Genomic DNA, 24,910 nt, shown 5'->3' on the forward strand with positions numbered 1-24,910 from the left:
TGATGGAATTTGCCACTGCAAAGGCTCCCTCTCCTACATTCAGTTCAGTAAGCCTGATTCTTCCACTGTTGGACTGTTGTATTGGCAGCCAAATTCATGCTGGGGCTGACAAAAGCTATCGAACACTTCCAGCTCATAACCAGTCTTCTATCAAATACTTTTTTGGGGACTTACAGGTTTGGAGAGAAGATGGCTTTTATCCCTCAGAACCTGTTTTTGTTCCAGTACCGGGAGCCAATAAAGAAGATGATGGGGTCATTCTTTCTGTGGTGATCACCCCTAACCAGGTAAATGTGTTTCCACCACTAGACAGAAAGAAAAGTAGCACTGGGCCTTTTGAGGGTTATATTTAGTGATGCTGTTGATCATTCATTTTTATTCCAGTTTGACACCTTCTCCCGTTTCTCTCTTTATTATTTAGATACCCTTTTATCATATTTAGTACTGTATTACAGTTTTAAAATTCTACTTGTAGAATCATAATAATTTACATTTGGATAGGAATTTATTTACAAACTACTTTCATACATATTATCTTATTTAGTCATCAAAACAGCTTTGTGGGTATCATTTTACACATGTTGAATTTGTAACTTAAGGAAGTTGAAAGAGACTTGCATCAAATCTTATAGTTGTAAAGCCAGTATTGAAATCCCAATCTTCTGAATTCTAGTTCAATATTTTATACCACCCTCTGTGCTGCCAGTTTTAATTGAGAGACCCCAAAATCTAATGTGATAGCCTCCGACTTAATGTCTCAATAATCTTGATATCTAATTTCTTGTCTAGAGAAGCCTTGTGGCTGATAGATTCACTCTGAGTTCCAACTTTGATCATTTATAAGTAGCTGCCTAGGTATAGGATCAAAAGCAGAGACATTACTTTGCCGACTAAGGTCCGTCTAGTCAAGGCTATGGTTTTTCCTGTGGTCATGTATGGATGTGAGAGTTGGACTGTGAAGAAGGCTGAGCACCGAAGAACTGATGCTTTTGAACTGTGGTGTTGGAGAAGACTCTTGAGAGTCCCTTGGACTGCAAGGCGATCCAACCAATCCATTCTGAAGGAGATCAGCCCTGGGATTTCTTTGGAAGGAATGATGCTAAAGCTGAAACTCCAGTACTTTGGCCACCTCATGTGAAGAGTTGACTCATTGGAAAAGACTCTGATGCTGGGAGGGATTGGGGGCAGGAGGATAAGGGGATGACAGAGGATGAGATGGCTGGATGGCATCAGTGACTCGATGGACGTGAGTCTGAGTGAACTCTGGGAGTTGGTGATGGACAGGGAGGCCTGGCTTGCTGCGATTCATGGGGTCACAAAGAGTCGGACACGACTGAGCAACTGAACTGAACTGAACTGAACTGAGGTATAGGATTGTGATGCTTTTTAAGGTTTTGGTGAGAAAAGTGTGATCAGTTAGTGATGTCAGCCATGGGCTTAGAACTTAGTCTTCATGCAGTATATTTGCCACTCCTGTAATTAGACCAGGGCAAATCTCAATCTGCCTTGCAATGCTACCTTTTGAACAGCTCCAGAATAACACAAAATGGAGACATTTTATTTTGGGAGAAAGAATTTTTATATCTCGTAGGAGATGGAAGAGGGGCAGGTAGGAAGATCCTTAAACCCAAAGAGATTCAATGAAGGTGATAGATATAAATGTAATTTCTTTGCTCTAGATATGAACTTCTTCAGCTGTAATTTCCTTTTTTTTTGTTCAGTTCATCATTCTGCAAACACTTAGTGAATGAATCAGCAAGCCACTGTGCCCAGTGCTGGGAATAGATATAAAGATGAGAAAGATGGTCTCTCCCTTAGGAATTTTACAGCCCACTAGAGGAAACAGATTTCTGATAGGAACAAAGAGAATTTTCAGTATTGTCTTTCCTTTTCTAGAATGAAAGAAATTTTCTCCTTGTCTTGGATGCCAAGAACTTTGAAGAACTGGGCCGAGCCGAAGTGCCTGTGCAAATGCCGTATGGGTTCCACGGCACCTTCGTGACCATCTGATGGAATGGCCACAAGCTCTGTGAACTACGCATGAACGAATGTGCTTGCTATGTAAGAGAGAGCAAAAGTGTACCTTACCTTCCAAATAGTAGACATCTACTTTTAAAATTTCTGTTAAAAATTGAATTCATGAGATAATTATGGTGTTATATTTTCTTAGGGATTGTCAGGGAATGTTTAACAGAAGGATTCCTACGTGCTGTTTCTCACAAGTCCTTCGTTTCTTTTTAAGCAGAACAGCACACTGCTCCCAGGAATTGGGGTCATTGTGTGATACAGGTTTAAATCTTTAGTAAACATTCTCTTTACAACAAAACCGCTCAGTCTCAATCCCCTTTCTTGAGATATGGACTGTCTCCTGACCTTGTGACCATCATTGTCCCTTGGTAACGGTTACTGTACATTTGGTTTTCTGATCTTTATCATTGACTAAAGAAATTTCTTGTACTACAGACTATATATACTCAAAGAAAAATCATTAAAGCACCTTTGCTCCATTAGAGATTGGGTCCCTATGTCTTTCTTTCTTTCTTTCTTTCTCTCTCTCTCTCCGGCTGATTCCTTGGAGCACAGAGACCCGTCTTGCTCACTCTCCTTCCCAGGCTTCTGAGACTCTCTCAAGAAGGCACCCTATGCCTTCACCCCTCCTCGAGAGGGTGCCCGGTGCCTTTGTGAGAGACGCAAGTCCTGTGTCAAGGACTTTATTGGTTTTCTGCGTAAACCAGGGAGTATCAGCCTTTTTCTCTCTTTCACTTTCTTATCGTTGCCTCCGGACCACCAGGTCCCAGTCCATTAAAGGACCCCAACAAGGGATCTTCTTTGAAAACCTTAAGCATTGATACAACTTTTGAAGAGAGTTTTAAATTTATATTTACTGGAAATATCTTATGGGTAATAAAGATACACGAAAGAAAAACTAGACCTGGATCAAAAACTAAAAATTGCCACCACCAGATAGATGGGTAACAGAGGTTCTCATACTTGGAAGAAGAAATAAAAATAAATATAGCTAGTAAAATGTGAATATAGATCTGAAAAATCTCTGCCTTTTTTTCCATCACAGTTTACCTGTTGCTTCTAAGTAGTCACAGAGGATGTCATGCTTGCATGCTCCTTCTAAAATACCTACTTTTCTGCTGCCCACAGCAGATGCCACTGCAGTTGAACCACCCACTACCACCTCCTATCCTGCCCCCAGCTCAGGCTTGGGAGGCTGTTGTTTTGAGAGATGTTGTTAAAATCAGGCATTTTCCCTAATCTTCAGGTGTCTGGTTCTTCAGAGATTCATGAAAAGTTGGTCTTAGGTTGGTACAAAAGTAATTGCAGTGTCAGACCATAAATTTTAAATCATTATAACTAGGCTCAACACATCTTTATTAATCAAAATAGGAACCATTACAATTAACACATTTTTACCAATGAGAAATAAGTGTTAAAATCCATGCTGCAGGATTCAGTGAATTCTTGGAAATCATTTTCTGCCTCCTGCTGGTTGTAGAAGTGTTTTCCTTGGAAAAAGTTGTCGAAATGCTTGAAGAAGTGGTAGTTGATTGGCAAGAGGTCGGATGAATATGGTGGATAAGGCAAAACTTCAAAGCCCAATTCATTCAACTTTTGAAGCATTGGTTTTGTGACCTGCGGTCTGGCGTTGTCACAGAGAATTCGGCCCTTCCTGTTGACTGATACTGGCTGCAGACCTTGCAGTTTTCAATGCAACTCATTGATTTGCTGAGCATACTCTCAGATGTAATGGTTTCACTGGGATTCAGAAAGCTGTAGTGGGTCAGACAGGCAGCAGACCATCAAACAGTGACCATGACCTTTTTCTGGTGCAAGTTTGGGTTTGGGTTAGATGGACATGGGTTTGGGTTGACTCTGGGAGTTGGTGATGGACAGGGAGGCCTGGCGTGCTGCGGTTCATGGGGTCGCAAAGAGTCGAACACGACTGAGCAACTGAACTGAACTGACTGAACTTGGCTTTGGGAAGTGCTTTGGAGTTTCTTCTTGGTCCAGCCACTGAGCTGGTCACCGTGTATTGTTGTATAAAATCCACTTTTCATTGCAAGTCACTATCTGATTGAGAAATGGTTTCTTTTAGTTCTTTGGCCCATTTTTTGATTGGGTCGTTTATTTTTCTGGAATTGAGCTGCATAAGTTGCTTGCATATTTTTGAGATTAGTTGTTTGTCAGTTGCTTCATTTGCTATTATTTTCTCCCATTCAGAAGGCTGTCTTTTCACCTTGCTTATAGTTTCCTTTGTTGTGCAGAAGCTTTTAATTTTAATTAGATCCCATTTGTTTATTTTTGCTTTTATTTCCAGAATTCTGGGAGGTGGATCATAGAGGATCCTGCTGTGATTTATGTCGGAGAGTGTTTTGCCTATATTCTCCTCTAGGAGTTTTATAGTTTCTGGTCTTACATTTAGATCTTTAATCCATTTTGAGTTTATTTTTGTGTGTGGTGTTAGAAAGTGATCTAGTTTCATTCTTTTACAAGTGGTTGACCAGTTTTCCCAGCACCACTTGTTAAAGAGATTGTCTTTACTCCATTGTATATTCTTGCCTCCTTTGTCAAAGATAAGGTGTCCATATGTGTGTGGATTTATCTCTGGGCTTTCTATTTTGTTCCATTGATCTATATGTCTGTCTTTGTGCCAGTACCATACTGTTTTGATGACTGTGGCTTTGTAGTAGAGCCTGAAGTCAGGCAAGTTGATTCCTCCAGTTCCATTCTTCTTTCTCAAGATTGCTTTGGCTATTCGAGGTTTTTTGTATTTCCATACAAATCTTGAAATTATTTGTTCTAGTTCTGTGAAAAATATGGCTGGGAGCTTGATAGGGATTGCGTTGAATTTGTAAATTGCTTTGGGTAGTATACTCATTTTCACTATATTGATTCTTCCAATCCATGAACATGGTATATTTCTCCATCTATTAGTGTCCTCTTTGATTTCTTTCATCAGTGTTTTATAGTTTTCTATATATAGGTCTTTAGTTTCTTTGGGTAGATATATTCCTAAGTATTTTATTCTTTTTGTTGCAATGGTGAATGGAATTGTTTCCTTAATTTCTTTTTCTACTTTCTCATTATTAGTGTATAGGAATGCAAGGGATTTCTGTGTGTTGATTTTATATCCTGCAACTTTACTATATTCATTGATGAGCTCTAGTAATTTTCTGGTGGAGTCTTTAGGGTTTTCCATGTAGAGGATCATGTCATCTGCAAACAGTGAGAGTTTTACTTCTTCTTTTCCAATTTGGATTCCTTTTATTTCTTTTTCTGCTCTGATTGCTGTGGCCAAAACTTCCAGAACTATGTTGAATAGTAGCGGTGAAAGTGGACACCCTTGTCTTGTTCCTGACTTTAGGGGAAATGCTTTCAATTTTTCACCATTAAGGATAATGTTTGCTGTGGGTTTGTCATATATAGCTTTTATTATGTTGAGGTATGTTCCTTCTATTCCTGCTTTCTGGAGAGTTTTTATCATAAATGGATGTTGAATTTTGTCAAAGGCCTTCTCTGCATCTATTGAGATAATCATATGGTTTTTATTTTTCAATTTGTTAATGTGGTGAATTACATTGATTGATTTGCGGATATTGAAGAATCCTTGCATCCCTGGGATAAAGCCCACTTGGTCATGGTGTATGATCTTTTTAATATGTTGTTGGATTCTGATTGCTAGAATTTTGTTGAGGATTTTTGCATCTATGTTCATCAGTGATATTGGCCTGTAGTTTTCTTTTTTTGTGACATCTTTGTCAGGTTTTGGTATTAGGGTGATGGTGGCCTCATAGAATGAGTTTGGAAGTTTACCTTCCTCTGCAATTTTCTGGAAGAGTTTGAGTAGGATAGGTGTTAGCTCTTCTCGAAATTTTTGGTAGAATTCAGCTGTGAAGCCGTCTGGACCTGGGCTTTTGTTTGCTGGAAGATTTCTGATTACAGTTTCAATTTCCGTGCTGGTGATGGGTCTGTTAAGATTTTCTATTTCTTCCTGGTTCAGTTTTGGAAAATTGTACTTTTCTAAGAATTTGTCCATTTCTTCCACATTGTCCATTTTATTGGCATACAACTGCTGATAGTAGTCTCTTATGATCTTTTGTATTTCTGTGTCGTCTGTTGTGATCTCTCCATTTTCATTTCTAATTTTATTGATTTGATTTTTCTCTCTTTGCTTCTTGATGAGTCTGGCTAGTGGTTTGTCAATTTTATTTATCCTTTCAAAGAACCAGCTTTTGGCCTTGTTGATTTTTGCTATGGTCTCTTTTGTTTCTTTAGCATTTATTTCTGCCCTAATTTTTAAGATTTCTTTCCTTCTACTAACTCTGGGGTTCTCCAATTCTTCCTTTTCTAGTTGCTTTAGTTGTAGAGTTAGGTTATTTATTTGACTTTTTTCTTGTTTCTTGAGGTATGCCTGTATTGCTATGAACTTTCCTCTTAGCACTGCTTTTATAGTGTCCCACAGGTTTTGGGTTGTTGTGTTTTCATTTTCATTAGTTTCTATGCATATTTTGATTTCTTTTTTGATTTCTTCTGTGATTTGTTGGTTATTCAGAAGTGTGTTGTTCAACCTCCATATGTTGGAATTTTTAGTAGTTTTTCTCCTGTAATTGAGATCTAATCTTAATGCATTATGGTCAGAAAAGATGCTTGGAATGATTTCGATTTTTTTGAATTTATCAAGTTTAGATTTATGGCCCAGGGCCAAAGAACTAAATAGACATTTCTCCAAAGAAGACATACGGATGGCTAACAAACACATGAAAAGATGCTCAACATCACTCATTATCAGAGAAATGCAAATCAAAACCACAATGAGGTACCACTTCACACCAGTCAGAATGGCTGCGATCCAAAAATCTGCAAGCAACAAATGCTGGAGAGGGTGTGGAGAAAAGGGAACCCTCCTACACTGTTGGTGGGAATGCAAACTAGTACAGCCACTATGGAGAACAGTGTGGAGATTCCTTAAAAAATTGCAAATAGAACTACCTTATGACCCAGCAATCCCACTGCTGGGTATACACACCGAGGAAACCAGAATTGAAAGAGACACATGTACCCCAATGTTCATCGCAGCACTGTTTATAATAGCCAGGACATGGAAACAACCTAGATGTCCATCAGCAGATGAATGGATAAGGAAGCTTTGGTACATATACACGATGGAGTATTACTCAGCCGTTAAAAAGAATTCATTTGAATCAGTTCTGATGAGATGGATGAAACTGGAGCCGATTATACAGAGTGAAGTAAGCCAGAAAGAAAAACACCAATACAGTATACTAACACATATATATGGAATTTAGAAAGATGGCAATGATGACCCTGTATGCAAGACAGGAAAAAAGACACAGCTGTGTATAACGGACTTTTGGACTCAGAGAGAGAGGGAGAGGGCGGGATGATTTGGGAGAATGGCATTCTATCATGTATACTATCATGTCAGAATTGAATAGCCAGTCTATGTCTGACGCAGGATACAGCATGATTGGGGCTGGTGCATGGGGATCACCCACTGAGATGTTATGGGGAGGGAGGTGGGAGGGGGTTTCATGTTTGGGAACACATGTAAGAATTAAAGATTTTAAAATTTAATAAAAAAAAAAAAAAAGAAATGGTTTCTTGTTGCACAGAATAAGAGAAGACTATACTTCAAAATGAAATTTTAAAAAATTTCTGGTCAGCTCATGAGGCACCCACTTATTGAGCTTTTTCACCTTTCCAATTTGCTTCAAATGCCAAACAACTGTAGAATGGTCGACACTGAGGTCTTCAGCAACTTCTCGTGTAGTTTCAAGAGGATCAGCTTTGTTGATTGCTCTCAAGTTGTTATCGTCAACTTCCGATGGCCAGCTACTATGCTCCTCATCTTTGAGTCTCTTGTCTCCATTGCAAAACTTCTTGAACTGCCACTGCACTGTATGTTCGTTAGCAGTTCCAGGGCCAAATGTGTTATTGATGTTGCAAGTTATCACTGCTGCTTCACTGCCCATTTTGAACTTGAATAAAAAATTCATTTGAATTTACCTTTTGTGTAACATCATTTCCCTAGTCTAAAATACATATAAAATAAACAAGTAATAAGTCATAAGCAAAAACAATAAAGCAAGAAATGTGCATTAAAATGATACATAACATAGACCACATTTATTCAAGAATGTATTCCAATATCAAAAGGCAAAGTTCAGCCAGTGCAAAACCTCAATTACTTTTGTACCAACCTAATAGTTCTTACTTCCAGATGTTCAAGCTGGTTTTAGAAAAGGCAGAGGAACCAGAGATCAAATTGCCAACATCCGCTGGATCATTGAAAAAGCAAGAGAGTTCCAGAAAAACATCTATTTCTGCTCTATTGACTATGCCAAAGCCTTTGACTGTGTGGATCACAATCAACTGTGGAAAATTCTGAAAGAGATGGGAATACCAGACCACCTGACCTGCCTCTTGAGAAACCTGTATGCAGGTCAGGAAGCAACAGTTAGAACTGGACATGGAACAACAAACTGGTTCCAAATAGGAAAAGGAGTACGTCAAGGCTGTATACTGTCACCCTGCTTATTTAACTTCTATGCAGAGTACATCATGAGAAACGCTGGGCTGGAGAAGCACAAGCTGGAATCAAGAGTGCTGGGAGAAATATCAATAACCTCAGATATACAGATGACACCACCCTTATCGCAGAAAGTGAAGAGGAACTCAAAAGCCTCTTGATGAAAGTGAAAGTGGAGAGTGAAAAAGTTGGCTTAAAGCTCCACATTAAGAAAATGAAGATCATGGCATCCGGTCCCATCACTTCATGGCAAATAGATGGGGAGACAGTGGAAACAGCGTCAGACTTTATTTTTGGGGGCTCCAAAATCACTGCAGATGGTGATTGCAGCCATGAAATTAAAAGACGCTTACTCCTTGGAAGGAAAGTTATGACCAATCTAGATAGCATATTTAAAAGCAGAAACATTACTTTGCCAACAAAGTTTCGTCTAGTCAAGGCTATGGTTTTTCCAGTGGTCATATATGGATGTAAGAGTTGGACTGTGAAGAAAGCTGAGCGCCGAAGAATTGATGCTTTTGAACTGTGGTGTTGGAGAAGACTCTTGAGAGTCCCTTGGACTGCAAGGAGATCCAACCAGTCCATTCTGAAGGAGATCAGCCCTGGGATTTCTTTGGTAGGAATGATGCTGAAGCTGAAACTCCAGTACTTAGACACCTCATGCGAAGAGTTGACTCATTGGAAAAGAGTCTGATGTTGGGAGGGATTGGGGGCAGGAGGAGAAGGGGACGACAGAGGATGAGATGGCTGGATGGTATCACTGACTCGATGGACGTGAGTCTGAATGAACTCCGGGAGTTGGTGATGGACAGGGAGGCCTGGCGTGCTGCGATTCATGAGGTCGCAAAGAGTCTGGGACACAACCGAGCGACTGAACTGAACGGAATAGTTCTTCATTTAGTTGGGCAACAGGTGGCACTAGAGACCGTATAATCTTTGCATTTCTAAACCCCAGCAGTTTTTACCAACAGCCCAGATCAGTCTAGATCTGTCACTTAAACCATAGGCTCAAATGCCTTGTTCTTTTTTCCTTCAGTTATACTCCAAGCCCAGGCCAGTTAAACTGCGCATGCTCCTTGTGCATACTGACTGTTGCTGGAGGAAACCCCGCTCTCCCGCAAACATGTAGTCTGGGGCAGTGTGAACTCATTAGGCTCACTGTACAGTCCTGGACCAACATAGTTTCATCTCAGTTTTCCTTGAGGGTTATTATAAACATCACAAACCCTATTCACTTTAGCAGAGAGTTGCATAGATACAAATGCCACATGTTGGAGTTTCGTGTCTGGATTGGTGAGATACAGGAAGACAGCAGTAGGTAGAGAATGGCAAGAAGATGCCCAAACAGAACTTAATACAACAGGTGTGGGAGCGTAGGGGCCGAGATAACCAAAAGAACATAAACCCCTGGCTATTCATAGGAGTCTTTGAAAAGGTGTTGTATCCCCCCAGACAAAACATGGAAGTTTTATCTAGATCTTATTTGGATCTGAAGGGTGAAGAAGACCACAGCTGACATCTGGGAGATACATAGATATATCTGATCATGCCTTTCTTCTGTTTATAAACCTTTATTCTGTCCTACTACACAAAGAGTGAATATCAAACATATGAAGATTAGCAGTATAAAAATAAGGCTTTGATCCAAAGATGCCTGGATTCTGCCTTGGCCCTGCCATCAGCACATTTCTCAAAGGAGAAGACAAAACAGGATCAACAACATTTTACAATCTACGTGTGTATGGCTGGTAAACCAGTGCACAAAGTTTTGGAAATTGAATGAGTATATGACTTAGTCTTGGGGCTTTCCTGGTAGCTTAGCTGGAGAAGCATCCACCTGCAAGGCAGGAGACCCCGATTCGATTCCTTGGTCAGGAAGATCCCCTGGAGAAGGGATAGGCTACCTGCTCCAGTATTCTTGGGCTTCCCTGGTGTCTCAGATGGTAAAGAATTTGTCTGCAGTGCGGGAGACCTGGGTTTAACCCTGGGTTGGGAAGATCCTCTGGAGGAGGGCATGGCAACCCATTCCAGTATTCTTGCCTGGAAAATCCTATGGACAGAGGAGCCTGGCGGGCTGCAGTGACTAAGCACAGAAGGGCATGACTGAGGCTCAAAGCCTAGGCTGGCCTCTTCCTTTCCATAAGCTCAACTTGTAACTGGCCAGTGTCCAAAGACTCAGGGAAAGAAGTATGTGGTATCCAAGTGAAGGGAAAAGGGATTAGGGTGCACCCTAGTGGCCTTTTTGCTTCTGCAGACTATTTTCAAATAAAGCTATATTCTGAGGTACTGAGGGTTGAAACGTCAACACATTTAACTTTGAAGAGGACACAATTCGATTTGTAACAGGATGAATACAAATTCATTATTGTATTTGAATACAGTAGAAATTCACCACAGGGGCTTGTGAATTTGAGGGTGAATCTGGTGAGTGTCTTCATATAGAATTAGCTTTGATAAAATAGAGCAAGAACTCTGCAAATACCGTGACATATTTTACTAAAGCAAATAAGTAAAGCAACTTCTCAGAAATTCTTTCTACCGTTTTACCTTTTGTTTTGATTCCTTAAACTGTATTCAGAACAAGTGAAGTGCTAGAGGTTAGAGTGTTTATCTCCCATGCAGTCAATGCCTGGGAAACATTTATATTATAAGTGATCTTGGATAAATAATTCACTTATCCGGGTCTGTGTTTTCTTATTTGTAAAGTGAGAGGACTGAACTAGAATGTGAATCTCTATCTCAAAAATCTCTGGTTTTAATTATTTAAAGTTATTTTATTTCCAACCCAATGGGGGAAAGGAGAAAAATATTTGAAAATGTGTGAGGAATATTTGCTGCATATTAATACTTTAATACAGAACAAAGCATATATAGCTGGAGTCAGGAGGCATTTGAGAGAAACCATCACTGGGGCTTTAATTTCTGCCACGTCCATGATTTTATCCATCCTTTCCAGTGCCTGGGACAGTGCCATTCACAGTATATAACTATTTAATGCTGCTGCTGCTGCTAAGTCGCTTCAGTTGTGTCCAACTCTGTGCGACCCCATAGACGGCAGCCCACCAGGCTCCGCTGTCCCTGGGATTCTCCAGGCAAGAACACTGGAGTGGGTTGCCATTTCCTTCTCCAATGCATGAAAGTGAAAAGTGAAAGTAAAGTCGCTCAGTCATGTCCAACTCTCAGCGACCCCATGGACTGCAGCCTACCGTCCATGGACGGCAGCCCACCAGGCTCCTCCGTCCATGGGATTTTCCAGGCAAGAGTACTGGAGTAGGGTACCATTGGTAACTATTTAACGAAAGAATGGAGGAAAGACATGACCTGGTGCATACTGGGACCTGTAAGTAGTTTGAGCAGATGCAAGGAAACAAGATCTTTTAAACGCAAGAAAGCAACATCTTTTCACTCTGGAGATGTCTACAATGGACAGAGAATTGCTAATGTGTGCGTGTTTCTCAAGCGAATGTGCTTGCATTGTGGCAACCTAGAGTGATAAGTGTCTCCATGCATGCATGTGGATGATAGAGACAGCTTGAGCGGTCTCCTTTATGAGACAATAGTTACAAATAGTCCAAAGCTAGTATTTCTGAAAGCCGCGTGATACCCCACTTTCAAATTTTGCTCCCTTTAAACTATATTTAGGCTGGCCCTGGGACTCATCTCAGAATAAGCAGCAACTGGCGGTTTCTACTGTAACCCAGGGCTTTCTAGAAGAGATTGGGAAGGACCTCATTGAGCAGAAGTAACAAAGAAGGACACTAAGCCCCCAACCACCTTATTCTATCGCTCTGAGGCACTCCCACCTCTCTGAGTGCTTGCTCTTCCAAGAGATGAGGATGGTAAGGGACCTCGGTTAGGGCTTCCCAGGTGGCGCTAGTGGTAAAATGGTAAAGAACCCATTTGTCAATGCAGGAGACATAAAAGAGGCCGGTTTGATCCCTGAGTGAGGAAGATCCCCCGGAAGAGGGCATGGCAACCCACTCCAGTATCCTTGCCTGGAGAATCCCATGGACAGAGGAGCCTGGCAAGCTAAGGTCCACGGTGTCGCAGAGTCGGACCAGACTGAAGGGACTTGGCACGCACAAGGGACGTCTATTAACGGCCTCCGGCCGGCAGAGGGAGCCCAGCCTCAGCGAGAGGCAGAGAGAGCGTCTGCCGGGCGCCCGCCGCGTTGCGCCGCCGCGGAGGGGGGCTCCGCCCATCCCAGGCTGGCGGCGGGCCGAGGGTTGGGGACGCCCGGCGGGCCGTGGGCTTGCAGAGCCATGAACGGGGCAGGGTCGGGCCCTCGCCGGCGGGCGCGAGTGTCCCGCCTCGTCTCCTTCAGCGCGACCCACCGCCTCCACAGGTGGGGTTCGCCCTCCACAGGTGGTGGGGACAGGGCCGTGGAGCCCCGGGGCGAGGGCCCGGGTGTGGGAGGAGCGGGGCTGCGGCGGATGAAAGGCTGGGTGCGCGCCGCGGCCTCTTTCGGCCGCCAGGCTTTGTTGTTGGCGTCACAGCAGTGGCGACTGGAGTTGACCCGGTTCCCGGTGTCTCTGATGTTCAAAAGAGTTAAATTCGCTCAGGTTACTCAGTGCCAGGCACATCGTAAACAGGCAGAGCGTGCTAAGTCGCTTCCGTCGTGTCCGACTCTGCGATCCCATGGACTGTAGCCCGCCAGGCTCCTCTGTCCATGGGGATTTTCCAGGCAAGAGTACTAGAGTGGGTTGCGTTGCCCGTCTCCAGGGGATCTTCCCGACCCAGGCAGGGCTTGAACCTGGGTCTGCTGTATTGGCAGGAGATTCTTTACCACTAGTACCACCTGGGAAGCCCGAAACACTCGATACATGTTAGCTACTATAATGTATCAAAAGCGGCATCTTTCCTCGCTAATATCGCTACTGCAGGGCGAGATTTGTTCACTTGTTACTGAACAGAAAATGAACCTGGATGTTCACTTTCCCGAGAGTGAGAAGCACAGTTGGGGTTTTGAACGCAGAGTACTCAGACTGCTAGACTGCACTCAAGAGAGTTGATTTTGTGGAGGGTGTTGCCACTCATTAGCAAGCTCAGCTGTCTGAGCATGTGTTTCTTGGTGTATACCATGGGGTCGCTAAGAGTCGGACACGACTGAGCGACTTCACTTTCATGCACTGGAGAAGGAAATGGCAACCCACTCCAGTGTTCTTGCCTGGAGAATCCCAGGGACAGGGGAGCCTGGTGGGCTGCCGTCTATGGGGTCGCACAGAGTCGGTCACGACTGAAGTGACTTAGCAGCAAGATGAAGATAATAATTTCTACCTAACAGGATTCACCCATCCATTAATCCACTGGACCGGTATTTGTTATTAGATCTTGGTGCCAGGCAACAGGGATGCAGCACTGACTAAGACCTGTCACAGTTTTCTGTTTGGAATGTACAAACTGGTCAGTTTTGTGGCAGGTACAGTGAGATAATTTTGTGCAAAAACTTTGTGAACAGTAGCACTCTAAGAAGTAGGTGAGCAGGAGAAAGGAAAGTAATAGAATCTCAAAAAGAAAGGGGTTATTAGGAAGCTCAAACGTATGAGAGTGGTAAGGCCTCATTGAAGGTGCACGGTTGACTGGACAGGTTAGGCACAAAAATCTATTAAGAAAATGGTTCTCTGCCTGGAACAATACCTGAGTATTGTAATTTTAAAGTTTACCCGGGTTTGAATACCCCTCAATGGATTGGTGGGGTTATCAGTAGGCAATAGTTGAGGAGAAGTAAAGTAAGATTTTAAAGAGATGTACTTGGTCATGTAATTGTTTTTTAGGAGGAATGAGTTTTTTATTCAGATTTTTGAAAAACTTATTTTCTGTTGGGTTATAGTTGATTAACAGTGTTGTAGTTTCAGGTGAACAGTGAAGGGATTCAGCCATACATACATGTATATCCATTTGCCCCCAAACCAGGAGGAATAAGATTTCAAGCTACTTGAGGATAACCATCTTCTTTTTTATTTAAGTTACTGTGTACCATTGCTTCATTCATCCCATCCCATCCCTACTACATCCCATGTAGTAGGTGCAGTAAGTCCCCATTATACAAACATTCAAGGAGTGTACTTTTCAAAGGTGCGAACACACATCTGGTTCCAGCAAGGAACCAGAACCTGTGCCATCAATATCGGGCATGAGTGAAGTTGCAGCTTGCTCTTTGTCTCCTATTGTTGACGATCCTTCAGCTCTACCATTTTCCACCTCCTCTAAGGAAATCAGTCCTGAATATTCATTGGAAGGACTGATGCTGAAGCTGAAACTCCAGTACTTTGGCCACCTGATGCGAAGAACTAACTCATTTGAAAAGACCCTAATGCTAGGAAAGATTGAAGGCAGGAGGAGAAGGGGACGACAGAGGATGAGATGGTTGGATGGCATCACCAACTCCATGGGCATGAGTTTGAGTAAACTCCGAGAGTTGGTGAGGGACAGGGAGGCCTGGTGTGCTGCAGTCCATGGGGTCACAGAGTCAGACACGACTGACCTCCTCCAGTCACTAGCACTTTTTGCCTGTTTACTTGATGCTAGACCCTATATGCCAGCTGTTGTACTACACTACTGTACTTTTCAAGGTATTGTACTGTAAGATTACAGATGTTTTACTTTTTGTTTGTTTTTTATATATTATTTGTATGAAAAGTCTTCTAAACCTATTACAGTACAGAACTATATAGCTGATTTATGTTAGTTGGGTACCTTAGCAAACTTTGGGCTTACGAACACATTCTCAAACTGGTACTCTTTATATGTAGGGGACTTACTGTATTCAGTAAATGTTGAGTTGAAAAATGGAAGGGTCTTCAGCAGATCAGCTTTTGAAGTCTTCCTGTGGAACAAGGATGTTGAATTTATTTATGCTAATTTGTATGGTATGTTTGTCTAATTAGGGGACACATTGTGGTTCCTGACATAAAATTAAGTAATGAAATCAAATGGATTTATGACTCTATATGATGAGCTAAAGAATAATAAGTTGTGAAGTTTTTCAAAGGCTAGAGAAAACTAAGTGTAGGGAACAGAGAAGGTATCAAAACTTGTGTCATGTTGATTTTTTTTTTTTTTTTTGGTCAGCAAAGTTCTTAGTAATGAAGAAAACTTGAAATTATTTGGGAAGTGCAACAACCCAAATGGCCATGGGCACAATTACAAAGGTGAGAGAAAAACTGGTGTAATTTTAGCCCTTTCAATAATAATGAATGACTGTTGAGCAACTATGGTCTTAATGAATATGAAACTTTATGGACAGAGCATGAACGCTTTGAGTCTTGAATGCGAAAGTAAATGAAAGTTCAAAATGAAAAGATCTGTTGCTTTAGTTGGATGTATCTTAAGTTACAGTTGAAAACAGAATGGTTTAAAAATTTTTTTCCTTGGCCTTCAAGTACATGACATTCCTTTGGCACCATGTTTTCTTCTAATTAGGTATTGCTGAGGTCAATGATAAAATTAGATTGTATTCACTGTGTAAGTAATGACTGACAAAAAGAGAGTATTGGCTCAAGATGTGCTGTATGACAGGAAAATAAGTTGGGTCTAAAACTTTGCCAGCAGCGTTCTAAGGAGGTAATTAATTTATGCAAGGACAAGAGACTTGTTTATTGAAATACAGATGATATAAAAAAAATAGCTGTGTAAGCCATAGAGTATCACAGCAAATGATATGGTGGAGTAAAAAGACCAGAAAAGATGTCAGAATATTGGGCTTTCACGTGTAGTTACTGTCTCTTACTTGATCTGTATCTCTCATTCTGTTTGCTCACTTATACCTAATGGTGTTTCTATGAAGCTGAAAGAAATATGTAAAAAGTCATTAATTTGCAAAGCATTCTCATCATCAAGATCTTTCAGACATTTCACTTTTTAAAAATTAATTAATTTTAATGGGAGAAGAATTACTTTCCAACGTTATGATGGTTTTTGCCCTACATCAATATGAATTGGCCACAGGTATACATTTTTTCAAAAGTACTTGTTAATCTACAAATCATTGCTATATACTGTGTTTACATTTCTATAAGTAGAGAGAGAATAATTTTAGGCCCGGTAATAGTTTGCTTGCTCAAGAAGGTAGGAGCAGCTCAGTGTGTAGCTGGATTTCTTCCTGTACATTTTCTACTTTTATAGGCAGTGATTAAGCATCATCTTGAAGTAGAGATTCCTTCCAAGTACATCATAAGCAAAATTTATACCCTGTTTGGCCTTGGCTAAGCATCCTTACGTTCCTCTGCCATGGTCGAATTGCATTAGTTGATAAAAAGATCTTAACCAAAAGAACAGACATTGTGGCCGGGGCCAGGGGTGGGGAAATACAGCTTTGTAGAGCAGAGATCTAACACCTAATTTATGTTGCTAACTTGTGTTTGGATGTTAATCTGTTGAAAGTCATGTTGGTTTTTGATTTTGTTTTCTTCCCCATAGTTGTGGTGACAGTACATGGAGAGGTACGTGCTGAACATGTCTGTGGTTTGTGCAGATTGCTGGGCCCTCTGTCAGCCAAAGTGATGGATTCTGTGTTGAAAAATTCTGTTAAGATTTGTGTTGCTTCACTGTTGGTCTTTGTGTACGGTGAGCTGCTGCCATTTCTGGCCTTTCCTCTCCCAAAGCATCATCCGTCATGTGCTGTATGTGGACAGGTAGAAGGGCAGTGCAGTGGAAAGGGAGCCTCGAGTACTTGGTGTTTCCATGCTGAGATGAATTGTCTCGGGGATGAAGGCAATGTGGGACCAGTTTCTGCACATGTTGCAGTCTTTAATAATTTACCAGAGATTAAAATATGAAGAGCGTACTATAGTAATACTCACCTTTGTTTATTCTTTAGGTTGATCCTGTTACAGGAATGGTCATGAATTTGACTGACCTCAAAGAGTATATGGAGGTAATGGCATGCTGGATGCTATTTTGTGCTGTCTTCTGAATGTAATATTTGATGGCCCCCTTTTCACTTCCCCAGCCAAGTATCATCAGAGGTTCTGTGACCTGGCAAGTGGAATTGGGTGTGGGAATGGGATAGTATTAATAGTTGGAGGAGCTTCTCTCAGTGTTCTCTAAAGGTGTTGGGATGACTGAATGGAAATTAGTCATGGTTGTATTACAATGATAGGAATGAATGTGGTGTGCTCATCTTGTCTTCTTTGTTGATATATCCTGATTTCCTCTGTTTAACAAATTCTTCCCTGCTTTCAGGACACAGCCTTATCCTTGAAGCTTTCTATTCCTGAAATCGGTGAATTTTCCTTACATCTTTAATCACAGATTTTAATACTATCCTGTTTTATTCACTCTAGCTTTATTATAAACTCACTGGGGCAGTTGATGTTAGGGATAACAAAAAAGAAGGTTTTCAGTAAAAGACTTACTGCTTATATCGTTACAGAATTCTTGGATTGTAAGAGACTACAGAGGTTATCCATGCCAGCTTCTTCCTTCCTTTGACTGAGGTCGAGAGATACTGAATAGTTAACCTCCCCTACTTGCCCTCAGTCCTGTAATTAATCCTTTGCAAAGTTGAGAATTAGATTTCATCCAGCTTTGTTTTTATTATACCATCATTTCACCTGTTTGTTTTGCTTTAACTTTGCTCCTTACTTTTATTTTAAAATTGGACATTTGTTTAATTAAAAATGTTATTATGAGTAATTATTACTTCTGTCATGTTGCTTATCTTCCATATATTTAACAAGTTTGCCTGCTTTGCATCAGTCTTTGAGCTGAGCACTAGGAATCCAATGATGAATGAGACATAACTCTTAGCCACCGTGTGCTCACATGACTTTATAGCAGGTAAAGAACACTAAGTGTTAAATGAGTGTTGGTTGAATAAATGAATGGGAGAATGAATGGGTGAGCAAACAGTGCTGTGCTCAAAGTACTTTAGGAAAGCTATAAAGACAAAGTTCTTGCAAACACTAGTGACATAAATATATATACATGAAGGTTTATAAGAAACACCCTAGGCAGGCATACAGCGAAATACCAGAGGAGAAATTCTCTGCACTTTTTTCCCATCTTTCTGTACCTGAAGGATGCTGCATACCACATACTTTACTTTTGCGTTAGTAAAAGTGGCTTATGACATACAGAGACAAATTAGAAAGAGGCCTGTAGAAGAGGTCTCAGTGGAAAAGTTGGGATCTGAACAGGTTTCAGCTGAAACAAAGATTAAACAAGGATTTATTTTCTTGATATCCATGCGGATATCATTTATTTTAAAGTTTGTTTGGTTTAGGACTTACTCTTTTTATATGATTCTGATTTTTCTCAGAAGATGATTGTTATTGTTATTATTAAGGTACCTTTCTTAGAACCATACCATATGGAAATTTAGATTGTTCCACAAATCTTTTTTTTTAATTGAAGTACAGTTGATGTATAATATTATATGTTATGGGTGTATAGTATAGTGGTTGACAATTTTTAAAGGTTATACTCCATTGATAGTCATTATAAAATATTGGCTGTATTCCTCATGTTGTACAGTATGTCCTTACAGCTTATTTTATATGTAATAGTTCATACCTCTTAATCCTCTACCCTTTTATACCCTTCCTCCCTTCTCTCTCCCCACTGGTAACCACTAGTTTTCTTCATCTGTGAGTCTATTTTTTTGTTATATTCACTAGTTTATTAATTTTTTAAGATTACTTAGGTTTTTTACAATAGCTAAAAGTAATACAAAAAGTGAAGTGAAAGAAGTCACTCAGTTGTGTCCAATTCTTTGCGACCCCATGGACTGTAGCCTACCAGGCTCCTCGATCCATGGAATTTTCCAGGCAAGAGTACTGGAGTGGGTTGCCATTTGCTTCTCCAGGAGATCTTCCTGACCCAGGGATTGAACCCAGGTTTTCCCACATTGCAAGCAGACGCTTTTACCATCCAAGCCACCAGGGAAAGTTTACAAAGAATAAGGCAATTACAATTCTTGCCATTGACAAAGAAAAATGCTGTGTATAATATATATAAGTATTAAGAAGCCAGTCTTTACATGTTTTTAGTTTTCTTTCTAAGAGCCTAGGATCATTGTTAAATTATTCCTTATGGCAGAAACTCAGAACACCTTACATAATTTCAGTCTTAATCTGCTTTATAAAATATAGTACTTATTGAAGATGTGTCCTAACTATATTGTGGCATTGTGCTGAAGGTGAGACTGTTAGAGAAAAGTATTTGTGGTAACATTTTGGACAGAATTCAAGAAGTGTTAAACTAAATTCTGAATCACAGAGGCTTGTTATGAGAAAGAACCAGTGAATTCTCTATTTTTTGTTTTTTTACCTCTGCATTCAGTAATGAGGATATCCAGCCATTATGGAGAGCTAGGCCTTTTTTTATTTTATAAAGTTTATTTTAAACTTTCTGAGATTGTTTTGTAAGACACAAAGTTCTTGCAAGTACTGAGCTAGTGATGAGATGATAAGGTAAGAAGATTTAGAGGCAAAGGTAGGACACTTTGAAGTATGATTGATAAATGGAATCAGTGATATTTTTCCTTTGTTTTGTCCATAGGAAGCGATTATGAAGCCCCTTGATCATAAGAATCTGGATCTAGATGTGCCATATTTTGCAGACATTGTAAGGTGGGTGACTGTTTTACTTTATATCAACAGTAGGAAAGAAGAATTTATTTTAACATTTTACTTGATTATTGTGTGACTTTTTTTTTAGTGTAATGATATCTTTTAAAACTAGAATTTTTATTCTCTGTAAATATTAAACATGAAGTTTCGCTTTTTTGTCTTTTGATCTTCTTTCCTTTTCTTCTCCAGCACAACAGAAAATGTAGCTGTATATATCTGGGAAAACCTCCAGAAATTTCTTCCTGTGGGAGTTCTTTATAAAGTAAAAGTATATGAAACCGACAATAATATTGTAGTCTATAAAGGAGAATAACTCTCAGAGATTAATTTCCATCCATGTTTGAAGAAGATCTTTATCCCCTTGAACAGTTAAGAAGTCGTCACCTAACTGCTGTACTTCCACCTTGTGTTCTGGAATCATTGTGAGTGAGTCCTGTTCTAGACTCAAATCTAATTTAAAACCGAGTTTGTAATGTATTCTGAGTATCATTTAAAGAGTCTTTCATCTGTAGATGAAAATCACTTCAGCAAAATGTTCTGATGTAGAATCATTTGGAAGCAAAAGAAATCTTTTTTTTTTCATTATCTCATTTTTAGTATTCATTTTTTTCTTGGTATAATATAAATGGCAAAAATGTTTCTAAGACTGACAGTAGGTGAATCTTATAAAAAAATACCAGTGACCACAAAATCTGGAAACAGAGACTACATAATATTTCTAGTAGATTGAGCTGCCTTGATTACTTCTTCTAGGATATGCTAAACGTGGTCCACTGGAAAAGGGAATGGCAAACCACTTCAGCATTCTTGCCTGAGAACCCTATGAACAGTATGAAAAGGCAAAAAGATATGACACAGAAAGATGAAATCCCCAGTTCGGTGGGTGCCCAGTATGCTACTGGAGAAGAGTGGAGAAATAGCTCCAGAAGGAATGAAGAGGCTGAGCCAAAGCAGAAACAATACCCAGCTGTAGATGTGTCTGGTGGTGAAAGTAAAGTCCAATGCTGTAAAGAACAGTATTGCATAGGAACCTGGAATGTTAGGTCCATGAATCAAAGTAAATTAGAAGTGGTCAAACAGGAGTGACAGAGTGACAGGCAAGAGTGAACATCGCATTTTAGGAATCCAGTGAACTAAAATGGACTTTAGTGGGCTAATTTAATTCAGATGACCATTATATCTACTACTGTGGACAAGAATCCCTTAGAAGAAATGAAGTAGCTCTCATAGTCAACAAAAGAGCCTGAAATACAGTACTTGGGTGCAGTCTCAAAAATGACAAAATGATCTCTGTTCGTTTCCAAGGCAAACCATTCAATATCAAAATTCATTACAATATCAATAATCCAAGTCTACGCCCCAACCACTAATGCTGAAGAAGCTGAAGTTGAATGGTTCCATGAAGACCTTCTAAAACTAACACCAAAAAAAGATGTCCTTTTCATCATAGGGGACTGGAGTGCAAAAGTAGGAGGTTACAAGATACCTGGAATAATAGACAAGTTAGGCTTTGGGGTACAAAATGAAGCAGGGCAAAGGCTAACAGAGTTTTGCCAAGAGAATGCACCAGTTATAATGAACACCCTTTTCCAACAACACAAGAGATGACCCTACACATGGATAGGGCCAGATGGTCAATACTGAAATTAGATTGATTATATTTTTTGCAGGCAAAGGTGGAGAAGCTCTATACAGTCAGCAAAACAAGACCAGAAGCTGACTGTGGCTCAGATCATGAACTCCTTATTGCAAAATTCAGAAAGTAGGGAAAACCACTAGGCCATTCAGGTATGACCTAAATCAAATCCCTTATGATTATACGGTGGCAGTGACAAATAGATTCGATGGATTAGATCTGATAGAGTGCCTGAAGAACTATGGACACAGGTTTGTGACATTGCACAGGAGGTGATAATCAAAACCATCCCCAAGGAAAAGAAATGCAAGAAGGCAAAATGGTTGTGTGAGGAGGCCTTATAAATAGCTGAGAAAAGAAGAGAAGCAAAAGGCAAAGGAGAAAAGGTGCAAGCTTATTCAGTGAAAATTAGACCTGAATCATCTGGGACAATGCATTATAAATGAATGTACAGGGACTGATGCCAGTGCCTTTTGGTAGTGCATGGTGTTCATTGCAAATTTGCTTATTGAACCATGAACTGCTAGTGAGGAACACTGATCATGTCATAGAAGATAAATAAACTGCTTATGTATATTTGTCTGTTTTCAGACCTTATGGCTACCTGAACAATTTAAACTCAGAAGGCTGAAAAATAATAACATGTATTAGACCTTGTTAAGATAATCAGCATGAAAAGGATATGTTACTTTGTACAGCATCTCTTTACGAAAGTTCTTCCTAGCTTGTTTTGTTCTGATCACTAAATTTACCTGCTTCAAGTTGAGCTGCTTTTGTGGCATTCATCTCTGGTATCTTTCTTCATGCCAAAATCTACAAGAATATATTTGCTTTCTTCCCACAAAGAACAGTTCTCACTTGTGTTCTCATTTGTATTTTAAAACCAAGTTCCTTAAATATAGGGTTCATTTTTCTCTCCACATAGCAACTAGTACACAATGGATTCTTAGAATGTTGCTGCCTGAAAAGAGTAAAAGGACTTGTGCCATGATTAGTACACTAAAAAAAATTTCAAAGTAGTATACTTTTATTTTGGAGAATTTAACTGCATGAATTTTACAATAAACTTTGACAGTAATATGATGCCCACTTGATCAAATTTGAACGTCTTTTAGTTATCAGCACAATTTTTATGTTACTTACATATATTTCATTTAGATTACTTGACAGGCAGGGTAACAATAATTTGGTAATGCAATTTATTTTTTAATTCTTAAAAATTCCATTCCCATTTTACATTATTCCCATTTTACAGATGAGAAAATTGAGACGAATTAGTTTTAAGCTACTTGCCTAAACTAACTCAGCAAAATAAGTAGTAAACTGAGTGTTTGATGCTCAGTCTGACTGAAGCACAGACTTAAAAAAAAAGATAGTGTATACATTTCAATACTTTTTTGATACCACATTATACAGATTTGATATCATGTTAAAAAAACTTTCTTTTGGTAACAGCGTCGCTCCAGGTTTTTGTGTTCATGAGTTGCTTCTAGAGAACATTTTTCTCCTACTTGCTCTTCTATCTGTCTAGTAAATGAGTGAGTGACTAGATGAGTGAATGTTCAAAGATGGGATATAGATTTTTTTAAGTCTCCCTACAACTGCTATCAGAGACCTTATCAAAGTATATTGTAATTATTGCTTTGTTCTCTAGTTACTAAGTCATGTCCGACTCTGCGACCCCATGGCTGTAGCTCTCCAGGCTCCTCTGTCCATGGTATTTCCCAGGCAAAGTTACTGGAGTGGGTTGCCACTTCCTTCTCCAAGGGGTCTTCCCAATCTAGGGCTCAAGCCTATGTCTCCGTCTCCTGCATTGCAGGTGTGTTCTGGGAAGCTTTACTGTTTTGTTTTTTTCACTACCCTGATAACTTGTGGGCAAAATTAAGCAGAATATCTGGTAAATAGTACACAGTAGTTTTTGTTGATTAAATGAATGGTGTTTGGTAGAAACTGCTGAAATTTTACAATATCATATACATAGTGGACATACGGTAAATATTTTCAGAATTGAGTGATGTGAAAATGTTGAGCCTTGAGTCCTAGTCTGAGTGCTGTTATCATGCAGCTTTGTCCCTTTCACCTCAGAGCCTTAGTTTTCCAAAATGAATGTTGGACAGATGTTTTCTGAAGTTGCTCCTGCCTCATCTTAGATTTTATATCTCAATGATTTCAAATATGAAATGGGTATTAATTTAGAGATGGGGAAAGATTGTTGTGGGGTGTGAGGTTTGGAAAAGCTTAGTGGAGGAGGTTAGTCCTGAATGCTGCTTAAAGTGATGGGACAGGGAGGGGGAATGGTTTAGACCTGAGAAAAGGGGAAAAACACTGAAAGGGTAAAATTTTGTAAGTGTGGTTACCAATGTGACCATGTGCTAAATGTATTTGTTATATAGTGAATAGAGTAATAAATATTTTTACAAATTTTAAATTAAAAATTTTTATTTTTAATTGGAGGAAAATTGTTTCATGATATTGTGTTGGCTTCTGCCGTATATCAACATGAATCAGCCATAGGTATACGTATATCCCCTCCCTCTTGAACCTCCCTCCCACATCCCACCTCTCTAGGTTGTCACAGAACGCAGAATTTGAGCTCCCTGTATCATTGAGCAAATTCCCACTGGCTCTCTAATTTTACATATAGTAATGTGTACATTTCAATGCTACTCTCTCAATTTGTCACACCTTCTCCCCTCACTGTGTCCACAAGTCTGTTCTGTATGTATGCTTCTCCATTTCTGCCCTGTAAATAGATTCATTAGTACCATCTTTCTAGATTCCATATATGTGTGTTAATATGCAATGTTTGTTTTTCTCTTTCTGACTTATTTCACTCTGTATAATAGTCTCTAGGTTCATCCACCTCATTAGAACTGACTCAAATTTGTTTACTTTTATGTTGTTCAGTTCAGTAAGTCATGTCTGACTCTTTGTGACCCCATGGACTGCAGCAAACCAGGCTTCCTTTTCCTTCAGTATCTCCTAGAGTTTGCTCAAACTCATGTCCATTGAGTTTGTGATGCCATCCAACCATCTCATCCTCTGTTGCCCCCTTCTACTCTCTAGCTCCTAGCATCAGGGTCTTTTCCAGTGAGTCGGTTCTTTGCATCAGATGACCAAAGCATTCCTTTTTATGGC

The 24,910-nt window shown here is 39.9% G+C and overlaps 2 protein-coding genes across 4 annotated transcripts in view; both read left to right on the plus strand.

Moving 5' to 3' along the window:
- Positions 1-2,484, plus strand: part of BCO2 (beta-carotene oxygenase 2) — a 66,362-nt gene extending 63,878 nt beyond the window's left edge. For all 3 annotated transcript variants that reach the window (XM_068988592.1, XM_068988594.1, XM_068988593.1), the window contains 2 exons: positions 177-287; positions 1,897-2,484. In XM_068988592.1, the coding sequence (XP_068844693.1) occupies positions 177-287; positions 1,897-2,010 (225 nt within the window). In that variant the 3' untranslated portion in view covers positions 2,011-2,484. The remainder of the gene's footprint in view (positions 1-176; positions 288-1,896) is intronic.
- Positions 2,485-12,786: 10,302 nt separating this feature from the next.
- On the plus strand, positions 12,787-22,927 carry PTS (6-pyruvoyltetrahydropterin synthase). The gene is made up of 6 exons (XM_068988717.1): positions 12,787-12,908; positions 15,635-15,714; positions 16,982-17,004; positions 17,382-17,438; positions 20,066-20,136; positions 20,326-22,927. Exons 1-6 carry the CDS (start codon positions 12,826-12,828, stop codon positions 20,447-20,449), a joined length of 438 nt encoding a protein of 145 aa, XP_068844818.1. The 5' UTR covers positions 12,787-12,825; the 3' UTR covers positions 20,450-22,927.
- Positions 22,928-24,910: the final 1,983 nt, after the last annotated feature.

This window comes from Capricornis sumatraensis, chromosome 16 (genome assembly GCF_032405125.1).
Source record: "Capricornis sumatraensis isolate serow.1 chromosome 16, serow.2, whole genome shotgun sequence".
NCBI lineage: Eukaryota > Metazoa > Chordata > Mammalia > Artiodactyla > Bovidae > Capricornis > Capricornis sumatraensis.

Coding starts and splice junctions, on each gene's coding strand:
- PTS (XM_068988717.1), top strand. CDS start 12,826: ATGAACGGGGCAGGGTCGGGCCCTCGCCGGCGGGCGCGAGTGTCCCGC. Junction 17,005..17,381: donor TGGTGACAGTACATGGAGAG/GTACGTGCTGAA, acceptor TTTATTCTTTAG/GTTGATCCTGTTACAGGAAT. Junction 17,439..20,065: donor ACCTCAAAGAGTATATGGAG/GTAATGGCATGC, acceptor TTTTGTCCATAG/GAAGCGATTATGAAGCCCCT.